This window comes from Neolamprologus multifasciatus, chromosome 18, assembly GCF_963576455.1.
Source record: "Neolamprologus multifasciatus chromosome 18, fNeoMul1.2, whole genome shotgun sequence".
Taxonomy (NCBI): Eukaryota; Metazoa; Chordata; class Actinopteri; order Cichliformes; family Cichlidae; genus Neolamprologus; species Neolamprologus multifasciatus.
The window spans coordinates 18,094,699-18,108,307 of NC_140456.1; the positions used below are offsets into that span (position 1 = coordinate 18,094,699).

The following is a 13,609-nucleotide window of genomic DNA, read 5'->3' on the forward strand; positions in this document are numbered from 1 at the left end:
TGTGTGGTGGACCCAGGTGCGAACACAAGAGAGTAGACCGGAGTAAACTTAAACTGAAAGCGAGCCTTTATTATGGCTGATGACAGGTTTCAAACAAAGCAGAAATACAGTGACTAAACTGAACTTAAACTAAACTGGAAGCAGATACTGATAAGCTATGAAGACTCAGAAAACCATGACGATGACTGTAAAGACTGGCTGTGAGGACATGGAGGGTGGGAACACAGACGACGCGACACAGACTGCATGAAACACAGAGGCTGTATCCCAATTCAGGGTCTGCAGCCTTAAAGTACGCAGCCTCAACAATGCTCAAGGGCCGCGTACTTAAAGACCGCTAAGGCCGGAAGTGCGAGGCTTGTGAAATGGGACGGTCTAGCCTCCGTTGCGCTGCCCAGGTTGCCTAGCAACCATGATACTAACAGCTGGAAATGTTTCATACAGCTTTGTTTGACAGAAATGAAGGAGAAAATCTTTTGTTCATTTGTTTGTTTGTTTCTACATGAGCTTTGATCATTCTCTGTAAGATTAAGCTCAGCTATTGAACGGCGTATATTTTGAAGTAAAGGCTTTAAAACCAAGTTAGTACAAACGTCACTAATGTCACATAACTTTGCCGACATGTGGCCAGCAGTAATGTTTTAATGTTCTTCGTTATTAAACATTTGCACATAGATAAGTGGCATAATATTCAGTACTTACTTAAAGTTTACTCTTCGGCCGCCCGTCATCCGCCGTTTTTTTTCGGCAAAATTATCCACATCCACCGCCGCGCTATGCATTCTGGGATATGTTGGGCCACAAAGTCTACACCGCCACGTCCTTAAAATTCAGGGAAATTAAGGACGCATTTGAGGGCCGCATTTCGAGCAGCCTTTGAATTGGGACAGCCTTCGTCGCGTCGCGGTGACGTAATCAGCCTTAAAATGCGGCCTTTAAGGCTGCAGACCCTGAATTGGGATACAGCCAGAGACTAAATACACATGAGGGATGATCAGGGGAAGTGGCCACACATGGGAGCACAGCTGACACACATGAACCTAAAGACAGGACAGGAGAAGTGAAACTAAATACACTGACATTGAATACAGACTTTCAAAGTAAAAGAGGAAACATGGAGATTAGACATGACATGAACTAAACATAACCACGCAGACATGACGCATGACAGGTAGACGCATGAACCAGGGAGACTGAGTGCAGGGAGAGGACATAAACAACTAAGAAACAAAGGGCTAAACAGCACCCTAGAAATTAACTAGACAAACTAAGCTAAAGCATAAATAAATACAAAAGATGCATAAAACACTGGGTCACACGACCCAGGACCATGACACCCTGTGCATGTCCTCCTTCACTACACTACACTATATGCATGAATCTGTGGTCTTCTTCTTTTCATTTTCACACATTTTTATGCTATTCAGCATTCTCTCTGGCATCATGGATTATGGCCATGGCCTTCCTTCATTGCTTTCTCTAACCTTGCTTGATTTTGATTTAGACTACCTATCCCATGAAGTAAGATTCACAACCATAATGGTGAGAAAGAAATGCCAGAAAAAAAAAGGAAAATTCCAAGAATTTGGCTTGAGCCACCTGTCTATATTATATTATCACCATTTATATCTAGTCATGACCACCTTGTTATGTCGATCCTGATGTTTTGTGCCATATATGCATATTTTTTGCAACAAGCTATACAATAGGTTGTGATATATGGTATCACAAGTCGCAAACATAGCTTATGCTGGTATTATTTGCAATGAGAAATACTATAACTGACTTTTTTTTAAATGTCTTAGTTAGTGAATAGATTGGAAATTCTTGGTGGAGTCTAAGTGAAATCTTGGTGGTGATACAAGTGCTGGTTGGCCACAACTCTGAATGCTGATAGATCTGTAGCAGCAGACTGAAAAACCATTGGCTGTTACCAAGAATTCCCAATGACTTTTGGGTGGTAGGGAGCACCACGGAGGCAATATATCACATAATATGGGGGAATTATGCAATTGCTGTTTTTTTTTTTTAATATAAGCAATCAATCATTCATTCCATGGCTTTCTTAGTATTTAAAAACACAGAGAGTGGTTTTGATGGTGTCACATGATTTATGACAGATCATTTATAACAGATCATGAAAAGCAGGAGACAGAAAAAAACGAGGCTCTTAAATTATGCGGTGCCAAACTAAAACTGAGTTTTGAAATGCAGCAGAAGTAAGCTGACAACACCGAAACTCTGAGAAAAAACAACAACACTGAAACCTCTTTGGCCGATTTGAGTGCAGTACACATTCAGGAATACATAAAGAAGGATATTTGCTTGTGCACTGATCAAATAACTGGTTGATGTATTAGTCCTTATGAACACAGACTAATTCAACATGTCTATGTAAACACAGGTGACTGCTCTAGAGGAAAATCTTTCAGGAAATCATTTCACGTTTCAGAATGACCAGTCTAGATTACAGAGTACACGCTACAAATCACAAAGGTATTAGTAATAATGACTTTGGCATCAGTGAATTAATCCTCAAATGGTTTCAGTAGAATACTACTTTCGTACACGTGATGGCGCGAGTACTTTATTTGATACTTATGCAAAGGGTGGAGAAAACTGGGTGTTGTAGCTGCTTTGGGTGGATCCAGAAACTTTGTAACGTGTGTCACAGTCATAAACCGAGCCGCTGAATTAACCCTTGTGTACTGTTGATATTTCATGTCCTCGCAGTATGTTCAGGATCAAACTTGACTCAAGTCAATAATTTGCTGATAATAAGTTTTTATATCAAATGAATATAACTATACTATATTGAACTATAGAACTATTTAGAATATATAGCAAGCCTATCTGACATTAATAAACACAAGATTAATCTTTAATTAAAGCAGGGTTGCATGGCAAGAGTATTTTTTGGGATTAAATGTTAACAAATGAAATAAAAATAGTCAATTTCATTGAAGAATCCTCATAACTAGCATCTAATTATCAGTATTAATGCAACATTAATAAGCACTTAGAACACAAAACCTGCTTAATGCATACTAGTGTGTGCTTTCAAAGCAGTGGTAGGAAACCTTGCATGTGTGGGACTTGAACATGTGTTGTCCACACCCAGTGAAGTGGCAGCTCAGATACCTTTATACTCCCTTTGTAAGCTTTTCACTTCCTTTAAAACACTGCATCTCACAACATCATGTCTTAGCTCCCCAGCATTTACGTGGAGTCTTGGCAAAACACACCATTTCGTAACAGATGAGTTCAAACTAACAGAAAACTGCATTTTGGGAGTAAAATGCATGAGGTCATATGGCAATGACACCAAGACATCTTAGGAATTTCATTTGAAGCTAAAAAAAAAAGAAAATGTCTTCCAGAGAAAGGTTACATGCTTTCTCGTCACTGCACAACTCTGCAAGTACAATCTAAAAACATCAGTTATGAGTAATCTTATCAGGATACTGTGGGGGATATTTCATCAGTAATGATTAAACCAGCTGAATAACTGGAAATGTGATAAGTTTGTTACACATAGGCTTGTTTAGACTTTTAATTCTGAGAACACACAGAAGCCTGAGTACGATAGCAGTTAGCTTTTACTTTTTTATCTCGGGAATAACATCGCATGGGGTTTTACTGTGTCTGTTTTGCATTTGCTGGTAAAGCGTTAAAGCCTTAAAGTCTTCATTATGTCCACGCCCATGACTCCCACCGTCTTCCTGACATTTTTCTCACCTTTCCTGTTGCAGACCCATATATCCTGCTTTCAAAAAGCTCCTTTAATAACAATCTAACTATTAAAGTATATCCAGATGGACATACTTTAAACAACGTAGGTCCATCGTTTTTGTCTCTTCACTTTTATAAGCAGTTTCTAAAGACTGTGAGCGTTTTGCTGTGGGAACCACAGCCTCTCCCACATCAGGGTTCATTCGGCTCAAATTCCTGTGGTGTTCAGAGAGGAGCTCAAGTGTGCTCCTCCTACAGAGTAGAGCTAAAGGAGAGAGGAGGACGTAGGGGTCAATTTTCTGTGTAGACCTGGGACAAGTCTTGACAAAAGAAAAAAAAAAAAAGCAGACAGACCAGTATTTCTTCAAATAAGTGTACCTGCAGCATGCGCTAGTATACGACTATTGTTTTTGCGTTATATGCATGGATGTATACAAATAGTGCTTAAAGCTTTAATTACATGTATTTTAGCTCTTATACTCCTGCTAAAACTCATTAATTGGAAATAAAAGAGCGGTTTAATGTCTTCCAGTAAAAGAGTAATGTTTCCCCCTGCTGGCGGGAAAAACGCGAATATCAGCAGCTTTGAGGGAGTTGGCTTTCTCAGCAGACACCAGCGAGCACAGCCCAAAGGTACTTCGCTTGTTTGAAATTTCACTTGGGTGTGTCAGCAAAGGTGTGTCTGCTGACTCACCCAGCAGCGTCTGAGAAACGCCTGCCTTTTCGCATTAACAGAGAAGAGAAGCAACAGACAAGAGACGAAAGTCTTGAGTAGACTAGACGCATTTGTTTTCTATTACTCTCTGAAACACTAACCGGACTCTCCCCACTTGGACCCAGGACAAAGTCAGCCTTTTACTTTTTTTTCTTCCAAAGATGGGGAGAGTTTTAATTTCCACCATCTGCCTAATGCTGGTAAGTGCGTCTAGTTTAGTTTTATAGCACTCCTACATCACCAATACGCTTTGCTGTCTATTACTTCAGTCAGTGCTGTTTGCTATAGCGACATTTAAACGCGACAAGCCAGTTTGAAACTCACTTTCACCTTCAGATCCTGTCCTGTGTGGAGTCGTGCTCTCTCCCGAGGTCTCTCTACGTAATTGTACCTGAAACAATTCCACCTGAATACCAAGTAGCAAAAGGTGCTGCTCTACTTACTTTTTTTTCATTCCGTCTGTGTGAAAAAGTGTTGTAGGCCTACTGTTTTGTGTTTTATGGCTCTTTTTAACTTTCTCTTTCTCGGTTTTCAGTTGAAACCGTCGGCTGTGATGCCAAATCAACGCAGTTAACTGTGAAGGACCCGAGTTTTACAATAAACAGTAATGGAGCAGTGGTAGCTTTAACGTCTGTCTCAGTGGCAGAAAGCGGACGGACATTTTTTGTGTGCGCTCAGGACAATAGTGGACCGGAAAGTAAGATGGAAGTTCACCTTGTCCGCAGTACAATGCTGAAAAAACATGTAAGGCAACTGCATATTGTGAGCCGTTTATACAGCTCAGAAAGCACGGTGCGTTTTTTTCTAACATATCCTGATTTGTTGGAATGTCACAGCAACGAGTCCAAAGATTCCTGAGTCGGTCTAAAAGACGCTGGGCACCTCCGAACCTCACCGTAGTGGAGAATTACGTAGGACCCTATCCAAAACTAATCGAAAGGGTAAATTAAATGTATAATTCATATCATTTATAAGCACTGTGCTATTCAAATGTTTATTTTCAGTACACATTGTTCTCTTTTCTCACTTCCCCCCTCAAATTATCTGATTATTTCAGGAGTCACACCTGTTAATTAAATTCAGCCGACAAAGTGATTATTTCCTTTGATGTTCTTTTTTAAGTTACATTACCAGCATGTCAGATTGGAAACTGTCTACAGTTTTGATCTATTTAATAACGCTACGAGCTGAAAGAGCTCACAGTAGGCTGCTTTATGAAAATTGAATAGCAGAATTTTAGTTGTTTTTGTTTTCTTTAATATGTGTGTTTTATTTGTTTTTTCCTGTAGCTGGTGTCAGATACCTCAGCCAAATATAATTTGTACTACACTATCGAAGGAGAAGGAGTCACTACGTATCCAACTGAAGTGTTCAGACTGGACAAAGACACAGGGGATCTGTTCTTGCTCAAATCAGTGGACCGTGAGGCGTTCCCAATATATAGTGTGAGTGTGAACATGAAAGGTTTTTAGTCAGTTGCATTACTGTTCAGCAGTCATTCAAAAAGAACGATTTATCATTAAATAAAATAATTACAGATTGTCAACTTGTTAGTTTTGATTCTCTATTATGCATTTTTTTTATATTGTTCACTCAAACCTGGAAGTGACACAATTTATATGTCTTATAATGTTTTTGCCTTTTACTTTGCTTACACGTTTGTCTTTTTCGTTTATAGTTTGTGGTGCGTGCTTGGGACACGATCACATATCAGGAGAGAGATGATAAATTGCCATTGAAAGTGGTTGTAGATGATGTAAATGACAATCCACCGGAGTTTGTAGGTCCACTACAGTTTACGGTTCCTGAGCACTGTAGTGTAGGTGAGAAAAGCAAAATACAGTAACAGATAAATCTGTGGTGTTTGACTTTAAGTGCAGTTGCTCTAAATGATCGTGGTTTACAAACAGGGACTGTGGTGGGAAAGGTGAATACAACCGACAAAGACCAAATTGGCACCGACCATGTGAAGATTAGGTATACACTCCTAACTGGAACAGCCATGTTTGCCATTCATCCGGAAACAGGTGTTATTTCAACAACAACCAACACCCTAGACAGAGAGGTGAGCACTGCTTCTGCATCAGTGAAACCTGTGAACTTTATTTAAATGAAAATAGCATTGACATGTTCTCCTTATTATATTTTGCAACATTTCTTTTTAAGTTAAAAGACAACCATTTGGTGGTTGTACAAATCCAGGATATGGATGGTGCAGCAAATGGTCTGGTTGCCACATCAACAGCAACAATTGTTCTGAGTGACATCAATGACAACCCGCCAACCTTCATGAAAACATCTGTAAGTGTTTGAAAAAACTGTCAGTATCTAATCTGGCTGAATAACTAATACTTACATTTGTCATACTTATTTTCCATGAACATTGGTTGTTTAGTAATCTCTCCTCCCCCCCCAAAAAAACATGTTTTTTCTTTTAGTATGATGTCGCTGTGCAAGAGAATGAAAGTGAAAAACTTCTACTTCGGATTCCAGTTCAAGATAAAGATTTGATAAACACACCAAACTGGATATCAAAGTTTGTCATTACTCAAGGAAATGAAAATGGAAATTTCAGGATTGTTACTGACCCCCAAACAAATGAAGGGCTTCTGTACGTCTCAAAGGTGAGACTGACTTCTTATTAAATTCATTATTATCATTTAGTAATGTTGGTAGTAGCATTTTACATGGATCACATCTAACGGAAAGTCAGGCTTTATAAAACTGATTTATAGTCATAAACTTTTAAATGTCTTCCTTTTTTTTCAGCCATTAGATTATGAGAAGACGAACAGTGTACAGCTTCAGATCACGGCACAAAATCAAGCACCGCTGAGTGGCGGCAGCGCCAGTTGGAACTCCATCCCTGTGAAGGTCAGTGTCACCGATGTCGATGAAGGCCCAGAATTCTTTGCTCCTTCGATCCGCTTCAATGTCAAAGAGAACACACCAAATGGCACAGTGATAGGAACTTATACAGCTACAGACCCTGAGACCAAGAGCAGCAAAGGCATCAAGTAAGGACTTCAATTTGCCCCAATAACACTTAATGTTCTTGTGACTTGGACTACAAAAGTGAACATGCGAGTAATGCACAAGTACTTTTTTGTCTCTTAGGTATTTCAAGGTCACAGACCCGGGCTCCTGGATCAATGTCGACAGAGACACGGGAGAGCTGAGGGTGGCAAACACAATTGACAGAGAGTCACCGCTTGTTCACGATGGGTTTTACAACATCACAGTGAGGGCTGTTGATGCTAGTAAGTTTTTTGTGGGCACTTCAGTACTGATGAAGAAAACACAACCTTCAACAATACACAAGTGGTCCTTTCTGTACTCAATTCTATATTACCTGATGAATATTTGCCAGATCATTTAAGGTATCATTTGTGTGACTAAGTTGTTAAAAGTACAAGCTCCACCTTGAGCTGTTTGTCTGAACGGCTTTATTTTTCATGAGAACACCTGTTGACAAGATAAAACCTGTTGGAAAAAAAATCAAGTGGCTAGTCATTTACAATGACTCATGTTCCTTTGAGTGTTTTGTGGAAATTGGGCACATATCCCAGTGCTTGGCAGAACTTAAAACTTGCACTTAGGTGACACCGTGTTATTGTAATGAAAATGGCGTGTTCCATTGTTCCTGTGTGCCAACATGTCCACACGACTACGTGAGAACCAGTAATGCTGTTGTGTTTCAGGCTCCAAGTCAGCAACAGGAACAGTTGTCATTTGGGTGGAGGATGAAAACGACAACATTCCTACGATTCCTAGTGAGCTCACGTTGTGTCAGAAGGATGGAGTGCTCGGCTTTGTGGTGGTGGTGGCTGAAGACAAAGATCAGAGGCCCTTTTCTTCTCCATTCACCTTCAGTTTACCAAATAACAAAGATGGCACATGGTCTGTGAAAAGTCTTAATGGTAAGTGGCTGTCTTTGTACACGATGAAGTGCAAATTGTATCTTTTTAATCAAATGGGAACGAAAAGAATTCTTTACAAATGCTTGTAGTACGCTATGTACAGCATGATCCAAAATGTGACATGGTATCATTCCAGTGGTGAGAAAAGAAACAAATATGTGGGGGTGTTGTGGAGCTGTTTTGTTTCACAACTCTGTGAATACTCGGTTTTCAGAAGTAAATATGTAATGAAGAACAAATGTAGTTGAGAAAAAGACTTGGAACTGCGTGAACTTGTCGACGCATCTTTTGTTTTGTTTGTACACTTTTGAAAACGAGTAGATTAGTATATGTTGGGGGCTAAAAATGTGGACATGGGTTTACTGCATGGACAGTAAAATCATAAATCACATACATTCACACAGTAATACTCTGTTTTATGAAGTATAAATATTTTATTACAAATCTTAGTATTAAGTATATGTTAAAGTCACATGATGTAGCCTGAAACAAGTCTTTCAGTCTTTTTTTGTTGCTTTTCTTGGTTAAGCTTGAGTCTTTATAATTATCACGTGTTTCCTTCTTAGACACTGCAGCTACATTGGAGCAGCTCAAACCGCTTTATTTGGGGATGCACACCGTTGACCTGACTGTTACAGATCTTCAGGGCAGTGGCAAAACACAGACAGTGAATCTCAGAGTCTGCAAGTGCAAGAATGGCGTCTGCCCTGGCAAGGACAGGTCTGTGTCGCTCGGACCGCAGGGAATACTGACTATGCTGTTGCCTGTGGCCCTCCTCCTACTGCTCTGTGAGTCTTCCACTGTAATTATAAGTAGTAAGGGTTAGCTGGAGGTTCTTTCGTAGTTTGTTCAGTTTCCAATATGCAAAAAGCAATTTTGCATACAATAGTGTAGTGTATAATGCTGCTATGCTCATTCTTGTGACCCTTACCGCACATAAAAGTACTCTGTGAGCTGCCATTTTGAACACGCTTGCTTTGTTGTTGCAGTCCTGCTCCTTGCATTTTTCTGTCTAACAAAGAGAGAGAAGTTGCAACTTGACGACTCAGCAGACACAGGAGGAATCCTACTCAAATCCAACACGGAGGCCCCAGGGGACGAAGTGGTAAGGACAGTAATGGGGAAGCATTGCCTTGGCTTACCGTTACTCACAAGGAAACCATATTTGCTTCTTTTCTTTTCCCCTTCTGCTTCATTTATTTAATTGCCACGTTTGCTTTGATTGACAGGATGCAAGTCTCATCAGTGGTCCCCCTTTTGAGATTGACCAGGCAGCAAAGGGTTCTGTCAAGGGTGTAATGATGAATCCTTCATGGATCGGGAACAAGAGTGGAAGCACTATTGGAACCCTTGGTGTTCATGAGAATGGGATGCATGGAAGGACTGATTTTTCTGCAGCTAATATGCAGGATTACTATACCGGCCAGTATGACATGACCATAGATCGTCAATCCTATGGTCAGCTTGTTGGTAGTGGTGTAGACTTTGACTACAGACAACACAACATGGACCCAGCTCTTCTGTATAATTGGGAAACAAATGGCCGCTATCTACGTCAGGTATTGTTATTTCATGATTACAAACATATTATTTATTTGTTTTAGTGGCAGAAGTTTGCATAAAAAGTGAAAAAGAGAGCATGAGAAGTTTCTTTTTCTGCGGTTTAATAATGTGTTACCTGTTACAGATAAGTTGACTCCCATTTGTAATATTATCTTCTTCTCTAAGCTGTGATAGCATCCTGTGTAAACCTCAATATTTCTCAGCCTTTGGTGAAAGATATTATTTCTCTAACCTGTTGTTGATCTGTTTGCTTGATGTGTAATATCCGTCCGTCAGTCATATCCCGAGCAGCTTTGAAAGTGTTGTATGCTTCCTCCTATCGTCCAGGCTTAGTCCAAGGAGTAATAACAAACTGCCTGTGTCTTCCAGAAATTGATCCAAATGGGAACAGAGGAGGATGGGCGATACGCAGATGATATCATCCACTCCTACGGGTTTGAGGGACGTGGCTCTGTAGCTGGCTCTGTCGGATGCTGCAGTGATAATAATGACAATGATAACCTTGACTTTCTGAACACACTCGGACCAAAGTTCAAAACTCTTGCAGAGGTCTGCAGAAAGACATGAAAAGTGACACTCCAGATAATATTGTTTACTTTAAGCTGTAAAAGATGCAGATTGGGTTTGAATGCTTGGCTTGTTACTGGGGTAAGAATGTAAAAAAAGAACAGGCAGGTGGTGCTGGTGTGTATATGCTATTGCTCTTAGTTGCTTTATGGCTTTGTTGTTGTTATTTTAGTTTTTTTATGTAAAAGTCAATTGCACTGAAAATGATGTAGATGCTGTTGGTTGTGCATACTTTATGTTGTATGTCAATAGCCGCGTTTCCACCACAGGGACTGCAGTCTTTTGGAGGTTTGTACCTCAGGAACCAAGGTCTAAATGAAGTTCTTGGAAAAATGATTTCATATCTTTATATTTTTGGAGGGTAGCACTTTGTGACACTTCAGGAGCCTTTGGTCCAGGGATTGCAGTGTTTCTGGTTGGAAAGCAACTTCTCATAAAAATCACACTGGCTTCAAGGTTTACCACATAAAATGTTGGTAATCATTAACTTAAACTTATCTAACTTATCTGCTCTCTGACTTAACTATCAGAGAGCAGTGAAGGGAGATGGAGAACAACAAAACTGGTGTTGCTTTTTCATATTTAATTGCACGACGTCTGCTCAAGCTTTGTGGGTCTGAAGACATTAGTGGGAGTACAGACAAAAAAAGCTCTTGGGACTAGAAGTTCTTGTTATTTTGGGTTGAAATGCGGCTACTGAGTATTAACATGTTTGTCTTTCTATCAGTTAGTAGGAACTTTGGTATTTTTTTAAAAAAAACTTTGTTTATTAATCGTTGTCTGGTGTAAAAAAAGAATGCATTTCTATTTCAGTCATGTTGCTGTTTTTTTATCCTTATTGAATTTCAGGCTTTGCTGATATATTTGAAGTAAAACAAATAATGAAACAAAATAATCTTTTCTAATATTTCACAATATTTAATGTAAAACTACACATTTATAATGGTCTATTTTAAACAGTGTTGATTTGCTTCTGCACATTTTTCCCAATGCCACAGTAATTGTGTGTAACCATGATTTACTTCAACTCCCTGACTGTCAGACGGGTGCAGTTTGAGCTCGCTGTCAGTCAGGTTATTGCAACATTCCCAACAGTAGTCCTGTTTAAATCTGCACAAGGGTGTGAACCGGAGGGGTAAGGTGTTACTGACACTGCCCGAAACTAAATATAACTGGCCGCACAGGAAAAACCCAGTCAAAAAACTGTATACCTTATATGTATATAATGTGGTTTTAGTTGTAATTCGACATTAACATTAAAGAGTGTTGTTTAATTTTTGCTACAGTAGCAGTTGTTTTTTTTCTTTTTCTACATTTAAAGGAACTATAAGTGCAAGATGAAGATTATAAAATACCATAGTCAGCACACATGCAATAAGCATTTATGTAGCTGTACAACTATAAGCACTACTGTTTGTGCTTATAGTCTTCACTGTTTATTTAAATTTTAGTTTGTTTTTTTAAAAAAACGTCCTTATTCTTTTTTTCTGGTTGTACAGAAAGGTCGCAGCCTGGTTGCTTATTGTGCTCGGGCTTTGTGTGCACCCTGGTGAATGTTTTACAGGGTGGGGCACAGATAGCTTGCGTAATACAATGAGTTCAATGTTCCAACTCCTCAACTCCTTGGCTAATAATTACTTTCAGTCTTTGGCAGATCCAGTTGGTGCACTGGTGTTATTATGGCAACATTGTTCTACCCTATTGTTAAAAAGTTCTAACTGTAATCATGGTAACAAACTCTATTTTGTAAACAGTAAATGACTTCTTTAGACATAAAGTTTCCGGTTACAGGAAATTTATGCAATGGCCCAATTAGTGTAATTTAACAATTATCAATAATTAGTTTTAAATGGTCAGACAGTATAGATAACAAACTTTGCTTTGTTATTCAAAAACCTCTGTAAATAAATAATACTCAATGAAAAATGTATTGAAACCTCAACTGAAATTCCCCAGAGTTCTCGTAACACTTTAGATTAATTTATAGATAATGTAAGTAAGCATTGAAGTTATAAACAAGTCACCAGTCTCGGATGCAATTTATCAATATGATGACGTACAAAGGACACCTGAGGCTCGAAATATGCAATCGCAGGCTCTGGAAAGGGCCATCTGTCACATTGTGATGATGAGTATAAAATATGATGGCAGAGAGAAGAACAAATGGTGAAATTAATTCCTGGAAAAAATGTCACCCTGATCAAACAGTGAAATCTTGTTAGAAACGCAACAATATCTGTACAGATTAAAATAATACTGTCACAATTATGGGAAGATGTGAACAACATGTGTACATGAAGGGTTTTTGCTCAAAATCCCAAAGGGACTAATTAGGTGATCTTGAACATAAGTCACCTAACTGAAAATAATGACCCCCCCTCCACAAAACAAAGCTTAACCCAAATATCTGAAGAATGCGATCCAAGCAGAGATAGCAGCTCTTCTATCCATATTTTAAAAAGGAAATGTTCTCTACTAAGGTAAAACCCTTTTGTTGATGACTGATCTTGTAGTAATCTGCAATAAAAAGTGTCTTTGTTTCAGATTCCTAAGTATTTTTAAAGCCATAACCCTGATTCTTTTCTTTTCACCTTTGTTTTTATTATTTATTTTATTTTATTTTCAGTTGTTACAGATGGGACAGACATGAGTGAGGGATAGGAAAGGGAGAAAGAAAGAGGAAGGAAAAGAAAAACAGAAGGGGAGAGGGACAGTAAGAAGGGGGGGGGGGGGGGGGGGGGGGGGGGGGGGGGGAATATCTCCGGGATCACCTGTTGAGAGAAAAAGAATAGAAAACAAGCAAAAAAAGCAAAGCAACATACTAAACACAACACCATCGCATTAATCTAGCTAAGTGTAAACAGCAGTAAATACTAAATATTGAATGTTGTTCTGCAGCACGCAGGACAGACAGCGCACAATGTGCTTTGAAGTAGCAGCCAAGAAAGGTGTGATTTAAGTCTACGAACAGTGAACACCCGTGTGCACACCTGTGTGGATCGGCGCGCCTGTATTCAAATGGTTTCCCCATGTAATGGTCTGGAAGAGGATGTAGAGAGCCATAGCCCCGTCCCCCAGGGCATGAAGCAGGCATGGAGGAGATCCAGGCCCC

The 13,609-nt window shown here is 39.4% G+C and overlaps 1 protein-coding gene across 1 annotated transcript; it reads left to right on the forward strand.

The window, feature by feature from the left end:
• Positions 1 to 4,184: 4,184 nt before the first annotated feature.
• Positions 4,185 to 11,776, forward strand: LOC146497717 (desmocollin 2-like protein). The gene is made up of 16 exons (XM_085141841.1): positions 4,185 to 4,647; positions 4,784 to 4,874; positions 4,983 to 5,191; positions 5,284 to 5,388; positions 5,737 to 5,892; positions 6,126 to 6,270; positions 6,358 to 6,512; positions 6,614 to 6,748; positions 6,886 to 7,071; positions 7,217 to 7,464; positions 7,565 to 7,707; positions 8,149 to 8,367; positions 8,934 to 9,155; positions 9,357 to 9,472; positions 9,597 to 9,926; positions 10,300 to 11,776. The coding sequence occupies exons 1-16, from the start codon at positions 4,609 to 4,611 to the stop codon at positions 10,495 to 10,497; spliced, it is 2,697 nt and encodes an 898-aa protein (XP_084997967.1). The 5' UTR covers positions 4,185 to 4,608; the 3' UTR covers positions 10,498 to 11,776.
• Positions 11,777 to 13,609: the final 1,833 nt, after the last annotated feature.

Bases quoted from the DNA above. Each gene is read 5' to 3' on its own strand.
- LOC146497717 (XM_085141841.1), top strand. From the start codon at position 4,609: ATGGGGAGAGTTTTAATTTCCACCATCTGCCTAATGCTG. The intron at 7,708-8,148 runs GTAAGTTTTTTG...GTTGTGTTTCAG, and splicing joins AGTGAGGGCTGTTGATGCTA to GCTCCAAGTCAGCAACAGGA. The intron at 9,473-9,596 runs GTAAGGACAGTA...TTTGATTGACAG, and splicing joins AGGCCCCAGGGGACGAAGTG to GATGCAAGTCTCATCAGTGG.